The 9,432-nt window shown below is 39.1% G+C and overlaps 1 protein-coding gene across 1 annotated transcript in view; it reads left to right on the top strand.

The window, feature by feature from the left end:
- Positions 1-9,432, top strand: part of GRIK1 (glutamate ionotropic receptor kainate type subunit 1) — a 281,030-nt gene that overhangs the window by 16,251 nt on the left and 255,347 nt on the right. Inside the window, exon 3 of the mRNA XM_042781337.1 lies at positions 7,357-7,538. Within this exon, the coding sequence (XP_042637271.1) occupies positions 7,357-7,538 (182 nt within the window). The remainder of the gene's footprint in view (positions 1-7,356; positions 7,539-9,432) is intronic.

Here is a 9,432-nt window from a genome sequence, read left to right as displayed (position 1 = left end):
TAAAAAAAAAAAAAAAAAAGAAAGAAAGAAAGAAATCATCTGTGAAAAAAGCAAAAAGTCATTAAAAAGACAGGAAAGGAAGAAAAGACCAAAATGGATGTCAGAAGAGACTCTGAAACTTACCCTTGAATGGAGACTAGCTAAAGCAAATGGAAGAAGTAAAAGAGCTAAACAGATTTCAAAGAGCAGTTCAAGAAGACAAAGTCAATTATTATAATGAAATGTGCAAAGGCATGGAGTTGGAAAATGAGAAGGGAAGAACACACTAGGCATTACTCAATCTGAAAGAACTGAAGAGGAAATTTAAGCCTTGAGTTGCAATATTGAAAGATTCTAAGGGCAAAATAGTGAATGATACAGGGAACATCAAAAAAGATGAAAGGAATACATAGTCACTGTACCAAAAATATTGGTTGATATTCATCCATTTCAGTAGGTGACATATGATCAAGAACCAATGTCATTGAAGGGAGAAATTGAAGCTGGACTGAGGGAAGTGGTGAAAAACAAGGCTCCAAGTATTGACAGAATACCCATTGAGATGTTTCAATGGATGCCAAACTAGAGGCACTCATTTGACTACGCCAAGAGATTTGGAAGAAAACTATCTGACCAACTGACTGGAAAAGATCCATATTTGTACTCATTCCAAAAACGGCGATCCCACAGAATGTGGAAATTATCAAACAATATCATTAATATCACATGCAAGTGAAATCTTACTGAAGATAATTCAAAAACAATTATAGCAGCATATTGATGGAGAACTTCCAGAAAGGCAAGCTGGATTCAGAAGAGGACATGGAAAGAGGGATATCATTGCTGCTGTCAGATGGATCTTGGCTCAAAGCAAAGAATACCAGAATGATGTTTACTTGTGTTTTATTGACTATACAAAGGCATTTGATTATGTGGATTGTAACAAATTATAGATAACATTGAGAAGAATGGGAGTTCCAGAATACTTCATTGTGCTCATGAGGAACTTGTTCGTAGACCAGGAGGCTGTGGTTCAAACAGAACAAGAGGACACTGCATGGTTTAAAATCAAGAAGAGAGTGTGTCAGGGTTGTATCTTTTCACCATACTTATTCAATCTGTATGCTGAACAAGTAATTCGAGAAGCTGGACAATATGAATAAGAACGTGGCATCAGGATTGAAGGAAGACTCATTAACAACCTGTGTTATGCAGACAACACAACTTTGCTTACTGAAAGTGAGGATGACTTGAAATACTTAATAAAGAAGATGAAAGACTATTGTCTGCAGTATGGATTACACAAAAAAACAAAAATCCTCACAAGACCAATAAGCACGATAAATGGAGAAAAGACTTAAGTTGTCAACAACTTCATATTACATGGTTCTACAATCAACACAAATGGAAACAGCAGTCAAGATATCAGATGTCATATAGCTTTGAGAAAATCTGCTGCAAAGGAACTCTTTCAAGTGCTGAAGAGCAAAGATATTTCCTTGAAGCCTAAGGTGCAGTGCGCTCAACGCAAGCCATGGTATTTTCACTTGCCTCATATGCATGTGAGAGATGGACAATGAAAAAGGAAGACCAAAGAAGAGTCAATGCTTTTGGGATGTGGTGTTGGCAAAGAATGCTGATAGTACTGTGCACTGTGAAAAGAATTAACTAATATGTCCTGGAAGAAGTGCAGCCAAAATGCTCCTTGGAAGCGAGAATGGACAGACTTTGTCTCACCTACTTTGGTCTTGTAAGAAGGGACCAATCTGTGGAGAAGGATATCATGCTTGGCAAAATAGAGGGACAACGAAAAAGGGGAAGACCCTCAATGAGATGGATTGACACAGTGGATGCAACAATGGGCTCGTGTATAGCAGGGATCATGGGGATGGCACAGGACCAGATAGTGTTTCGTTCTGCTGTACATGAGGTCACTATGAGTCAGAGAACACTCAGTGGCACCTAATGACAATTATACTATCACCATTATAGCTTTTTTATTTCTTTGGCTCCAGGATCCAACGCAGGATCCCTCACTGATGCATTTAGCTCTCTTATCGCTTGTCATTTTTGGTCTGGAACAGTTCAGCCTGCCTTTGTATTTCAAGATAATTTTAGAGAGTCCAGTCAATATTCATTGAGTTTGTCTGGTTGTCTCCTTATGTACGTTTCATTTTTAAAGTCCCTCCACCATAATGGGCTCCAAAAAAACGAAACTTATTGCCATTGAGTCAATTCCAATTCATAGACATCCCATTGAGTTCCCAAGGCTATAAATCTTACGAAAGCAGACTTTTTCATCTTTCTTCCACAGAGTGCCTGATGGATTAGCAGCCAAATGCCTTGACCACTACACAAGTGTTCCTGTGGTGTGCTACCAAAACCAAAAGCGAACTCACTGTGGTCAAGACGATTCTGACTCATAGTGACCTGTCCTTGGGTTTCCAAGGCAGTATCTCTACAGAAGCATAGTGCCAGTAGTCCATCTGAGGAGTGGCTGGTGAGTTTGAACCACCAGCCTTCTGGTTAGCAGTCAAATGCCTTAGGTACCACATCACCAGAGCTCCCATGGTTACCATCTCCACATACAGTTTAGTTCTCTCAGCTGGATATGAGCTCTGGCAGCACTGGGTCAGCTCGACAGGGCTAGCATCCAAACACAAGATGAGTAGCCAAGTTAGGAGATGTGCCTAAATCAATTTCCTTTGCCTGAAGAAACTATTTGTTTAGCAAATAATTTTTAACTATTCATTACTGTGAAATGTAAATGATTGACGGATTACTGCAAAATGCAAATTTGAAGGGAAGCTTTATCTAAATTTTATCTCCTCTGAAAGCTAAAAAAAACAAAAAGAAAAACTCTTTTGAATTGCAAATTTTACATAATTTGCTAATGAAGGCAGAAAGGCTTTTCTTAAGCAAATAATTGCTTGGGAAAAAGATATGTAAACAGCACCATTCTTTGCTCTTTGTTCTTCCCACAACTTTAATCTTTAATCTTTGAATCTATCTGTTTTCCCCTACCTGAGACCTGTTCACCTGCAGGTAGGATGAATAGGAAAAGTAGGGGCAGAGTAGTGAATGTTTCATAAAAATTAATTTATTCCAGTATTCTTTTATACTGACTTGCTCTCCTACCTATTTGTATGAAGATACACTTTCTTTCATGAAACAGTTGTGAAAGGAGATGGTAGTTTTTTGAGAATTTTTTTGTTATTGTTGGTGGTGGGTTGTTATTGTTGGGTGCCATAGAGTTAATTCTGACTTACAGTGACCCATGTGACAGAGTAGAACTGTCCCAGAGGGTTTTCTAGGCTGTAAACTTCATGGAAACAGATCACCTGGTATTTCTCCCACAGAGCCTCTGGGTAACTTCAAACTACCTACCTTTGGGCAATCTACTTCCGTAGTGATACTGCCTCGGAAACCCAAGGAGAGGTCACTATGAGTCAGGGCCAACTCGATGGCACATAACAACAACAACAACAGCTTTTCGACTAACAGCTAAATGCTTAGCTTTTTTTGCTACCAGGGTTCTTTTCTGGGAGAGTGTGGGGGGCAGATTGTTTAATAATGGCCTCTTGTAGAAAATAAAGGGTTAATGTCTTTATGCCAATCCAAAGTTTCCTAGCTTTCTCTCTCTCTCTCTTTCTTTTTGTAGTTTGTAAATTAGTTGCTCTGAAATCCAAAGGGGTTAGGGAGCATCAACTTGGTGGGAAAACCCCTAGATTTGGAGTCAGGAGGTGGAACTGGCTTTAATTCCTGGATCTCTCACTTATATGAGCTACATCATCTTGAGCAAATCACTTCAGCCTCCGTCAGCCTCAGCTCATAATCTATAAAATTATCTAGTGTTGGCTGCTCTCCCTAGCTCACAGGAGTCCATAGGGTGATATCTTCCTATGGCTATTTGAAGCCAGATGTGTTACTCTCTCACTCCCAGCACTGAGCAGGGAGCTTGCCATATAATGAGTATCCAGAAAGCGCTTTCTGTAGAAATGAATGAGTGGAATGAGAATGAGTGTGTGATCTTCAAATGCCATAAATGTGTCTATAAGCCATCATGATAGGGAAATGACTTCAAAATTGACATTCCATTCAGTAAAGCACAAAACAGCAAGTTTGGTGCAGATTATGAATGCATTTTTAAAATTATTTCCCCATTTTATTTAAAGATTGCATTAAACTCTCTCCCTTGTGGCCATGATCAAGTGGAAAAAAAAAAAATGTGGTTGCAAAGTGGGAAGACATTAGGAGAGTCAGGAAAGAGACAAAGACTGCCTGGGGAAAAGAAGAAAGGTGAATGTTTCTATTTTTTTCCCCCATCTTATTAAACAATCCTTCTGAGCTATTATCTGTTCCCAGCACCAACAACTTGTATTTGTAAGGCAGGATGTTGAAGTGGAGAGATTGGGCACTGGGCTCTCTCCTAGACCATAGTTTTAATCCTGACTTCTATAACCCTGAATAAATCGTTTAATTGCTCTGGGCCTCGGTTTCCTTATTAGTAAAATGAAGATAATAAGGCTTATCTCATAGAGTTATTGTGAAGACCAATGCAAGTAACAGCAAATATACAATTCCATGTACTCAGTTTTCTCCTGTTTTTAGTTCTCATCAGTAGCTCAGGACAAGTGACTCTGGAATTATGGGTACTTGAGAGCCTTCAGCCACCACATTGACTAGCTTGAGCTTGATAAGAAAGAATACAGAAAAGTTTCTTAGTTACCTAGTGTTGTTATATCAGAAATACCACAAATGTGTGGCTTTAAAGAACTTAAATTTATTTTCTTATAAATTTGGATGTTAAACATCCAAATCAGAGTCTTGGTTGTGTTAATTCCTTCTTTGTAGGTAATCCTAGGCAAACAGTCCTTGGCTCCTTGGCTTGTAGATAATCTTCACATGGTGTCTGTCTTCCAACATATGCACATCTCTGTGTATAATGTGTTCTTTTTTATAACTCAGAAGTGATTAGATTTAGAATTCACCCTACTCAGGTATGTTCTAAATACAATAACAAAGAAAACCCTAACTCCGAACAGGATTGCATCTATAGGTATAAAGGTTAGAATTCCAACACATTTTTTGAGGAGATACATTTAATCTGAAACAGTCTAACAATTCCAATGTTTTGTGTTAAAAAAAAAAAAAAAAAAAAGGAAAATGAACTCTGAGTCTTAACATGGTTCTGTAATCCCTGCTCCATCCTGCCCCTTGGATTCTAAAGAGCTGTATAATTAACAATTTACTATACATCAGAACCAAACTCTTAGGTTCTTAGTGCTGCTATAGCGAAAATAAAAATGGTGTTAAAGAAGCATTATCCCTTGGTGGCACAGTGGTTAAACACTGGTCAGTTCAAATCCGCCAGCTGCCTGTGTACGAAGATGTAGTAACCTGTTTCCATAAAAATTTATAGCCTTGGAAACCTTATGGGACAGATCTGCTCTGTCCTATGGGTCACTAGGAGTTGGAATCAACTGGAGGCCAAACAATAACATAAAGAAATACCACAAGTGAGTGGCTTTAACAAATGGAGGTTTATTTTCTCACAATTTAGGAGTCTAGGTCAGGGTGTGGGCTATAGAGGAAGGTTTTCTCTTTCTGTCAGCTCAAGGGAAAGGTCCTTGTCTCTTTTCAGGTCTTGTTCATAGGTTTCTTAGTGATCTTCATGTGACGTGTCATCTTCCCTTATCTGTGCTTGCGTCTTTCAATGTTGAATTTACTTTTTAGATCTCAAAAGTGACTGGTTTTAAAACACATCTTACACTGATATGGCCTCACTGACATAATGAAAAACTATGTTCCCAAATGAGAATCCACTGGCAGCTAGTGGATAAAAGGTAGAGATGGTACCAAACGTCCTTTAATGTATGGGACAAACCACCCCCTCACACACACACAAGATGAACTATCCAGCCTAAAATGTCAGTCAATAAATAGTATCAAGGTTGAGGAATCCTGATATAGACAACAGAACAAAATACTGTCTAGTCTTGCACAATCACTGTGATTGGTTGGGGATCAGACCACTGTGATCCATAGGGTTCTCACTGGCTGATTTTCAGAAGCAGGTGGCCGTGCTTTTTCTCCTAGTCTATCTTAGCCTGGAAGCTCTAATGAAATGTGTTCAACATCTGCAGATACAGGAGTTAGAATTTACAATACGTATTTTTGAGACACCCAATTCAATGTCTAGCACAAACATATCTACGGTATTAAAGAAACATTGTCTCATTTAAGCCACAAAAAAGTGGCTTCCGGAGTGGGGGGGGGGTGGGAAACCCTAAATAAGTAAAATAAGAAAAAGACATGCATGAAGTCTGTAGGAAACTGGCATTCACATTGTATCTTGTACAGCTCATACTCATAAAGTTTAATATAACCTATTGATTACTTGAAACTAACAAATCCTGAAGGCACAGAACTGCATACTACAATAAAAGGGAAAAAAAAAAAAAAAAAGTCAATTTTCCAATGTGATGGGAGCCCTTGAGTGAGAGCCAGCATCATGCAGTGTAGTAATCACCAGTTAGTATTAGAGGAAATAAGTCTGACGCTTTATAGAGCTGTTTGCTTGCCGTAGTAAAGCATTTCTATTTGAAAATGGTACAACTCAGTAGATCTTGTACATGCAGAAACAAACATTCTCCATCAAGTTGGTCAGCTGCATGCCCTTTCCTACAATTGCCAACAGCAAATTTTTAAAGTATCTTGTTTCCGTTTCTATTATCATAATCTCAAAACATCGCTAAGCATTCTATGGCTTTGTTTCATTTTAATCAAGTAAGGATTTTTCAATTCTACGTTCAATCATAATTAAAAAGAGTGTAATGAGCCATTTAAAAATAGTTTGTATGGCAGGAACTGGAAGATTATATAAGGCAGCCAAACTAATTAACTGGTAAACAGTATGTTACATATGAATACTTGATGAAAGGCTTATGGAAGTTCAGAGCTGTAAGAAATTCTAGTATTCTATTGGCTTCCTAAGTGAGCAGGTATTAACCATTTTGCGGGGACCCCTTTGGGAATTTCAAGGAACTTTTTGTTAACAAGAGTTTTATAGTTGCAAACTTGATTTGTTAAAGATTTAAGGTGCTGACTAACAGCTGGAGAGGACAGTTGCATTCTAAATAAATTTGAAATGCACTTGGGAAAATGATGCTTCCAAGCTACCTATACCCGGAAAGGAAAAATATCAGCATCATCAGCCACAGAAAGAGATGACAAATGGGAAGTCAATAATATAACCTTTAGGTGGGTGGCTGCTTGATCCATTTTGGGAATGATATGAGTTTGACTGTAAATGGCAATAAACAATATTCTTTCAACAGAATAGTCTCTGCTGCATGATTGGATGTCATTTTCTAGGTCTAATTCGTCTGCAGGAGCTCATCAAAGCTCCCTCCAGATATAACATTAAAATCAAAATCCGCCAGCTGCCCTCTGGGAATAAAGATGCCAAGCCTCTACTTAAGGAGATGAAGAAGGGCAAGGAGTTCTATGTGATATTTGATTGTTCACATGAAACAGCTGCTGAAATCCTTAAACAGGTAAGAGGGGTAGAGGGTAGGTGGGAGAATGGGGGGAAAATTCCTTTCTCTGTATCAAAAATACCATCTGGTTTTCAGTTAGTGCAGTATGAGAAAACTGCAGCTGTTAAGTTTAGGCTGAAAATTACAGTTTTCAGGACCATTTCAGTGAGGGGGCTAAGGAAGTTCAAGTGGCTTCCCGAGCCCCTTCACTGAAATGGTTTGGACTTGTAGATATGTGGTCTTATGTACACTTTTAGACTGTGTGGATCATGCTAGGAGAGATTGAAAGGAAGAGGGGGAACAATGATAGTTTTAAAGATGAGAATCAGTTTAAAGTCGATTCCCAGAAAGTAGAGATTAATCCAGTCCTCACTTTCCCACAGCTGCCACACAGCACTTTCACACTCTTGCTCCTTGGGCTAAGTCAGACCTTACAAGTTAAGAGGACACTGTCCTTGGGTTAGGGAGCTCTGGTGGTACAGTACTTAAAGCATTTGACTGCTAACCAAAATATTAGCAATTCAAACTCACCAACTGCTCTGTGGGCTCTGGGGGGGGGGGTGAAGATGAGGCTGTCTGCTTCCATAAAGATTTACAGCCTTAGAAACCCTATGGACAGTTCTACTCCATCATTTGTTGTTGTTGTTGTTGTGTGCCATCGAGTCGGACCCGACTACTCCGTCATAAAGGGTTGCTATGAGTCACAATCAACTCTATGACAGTGGATTTTGTCCTTTGGTCCTTTAATTTGCTAGAATGACTCACAATACTCATGGAAAATATTACACTTAGAACTGCTGGTTTTATTGCAGTGAAAGTATATAAATCAGGATCATCATAAGAAAGAGATGCACAGAGGGATCTGGGAAGGTTACCAACATGTTTCTCCCACATCTCAGAGAGGGCATGTCACCCTCCTTTGCTGACCAGGAAGCTCTCTGAGATTTCATGTTTCAGGCTCTTATTGACCAGTCCTACATGATTGGTTAAACCATGCCTCCTGGGGCTAGTTGATATGGACCTCTCAAGAGAGTTTTTTTCTGGTCTGGCCAAGCATAACTTGCACAAATCCCCAGGTGTGGCCTGGAAGTCCCAGACCAAAGCACTGCAATTACTCTAAGGTCTATATCTCAGGAACCAAGGACAAAGGCCACTATACTTTGGGTAAAGCTAAATTCTTTACCCCACAGAGGTATCATTTCAAGACGAATAATCATCTGATCCACATTTCATTTACACAATGCCTGACCTGACTTGTCTTAAACACATCCTCCTCATGTTGTGGCCTCTTTTCTCAAACATGCAGGATTCCAAGAACACTAAAAAAAAAAAAAAAACAGGGACAGTCTCCAGAAATAATCTTCTTTCTTCCAGTTTCTTATAAAGAGTTCATTGTCATGCATTAAGCTATGTGCGGCTAATGTGGATAGAAGTACTTGGTAAATTTTAAAGTCTTATATAAATGAAATATGTTAATAATATTAAGAATGTATACAACAATGAACAATTTCTGAGCACTTCAGATTATACCACTGGACTTATGCCCAAGAAGAAACAATTCATACATGGAAAAAATATAGAAAAGACAACATAGACTAGTAATTCCCAGCTTAGACTGATTCACCTCCCACCCACCACCCTCACTTCCAGGGACTTTAGGCAAGGGCATGGAACCCTAGTAGTGTGGTGGGTAAAGCACTTGGCTGTTAACTGAAAAAGTTAGTGGTTCAAACCCACTAGCCATCTCCCAAAAGCAAGATGTAGTAGTATGCTTCTATAAAGATTATACTTTTGAAAACCCTATGAGGCAGTTCTTAGGAGCTCTGGTAGCATAGTGGCTAAGACAGTTGCCTGCTAACCAGACGGCTGGCAGTTCAAACCCACCAGCCACTCCTCGGAAGGAAGGTTGGGC

Source organism: Orycteropus afer, unplaced genomic scaffold, assembly GCF_000298275.1.
Source record: "Orycteropus afer afer isolate SDZICR_OR568_19922 unplaced genomic scaffold, OryAfe1.0 scaffold00108, whole genome shotgun sequence".
Taxonomy (NCBI): domain Eukaryota; kingdom Metazoa; phylum Chordata; class Mammalia; order Tubulidentata; family Orycteropodidae; genus Orycteropus; species Orycteropus afer.
This window is presented reverse-complemented; position numbering and strand designations above follow the sequence as displayed.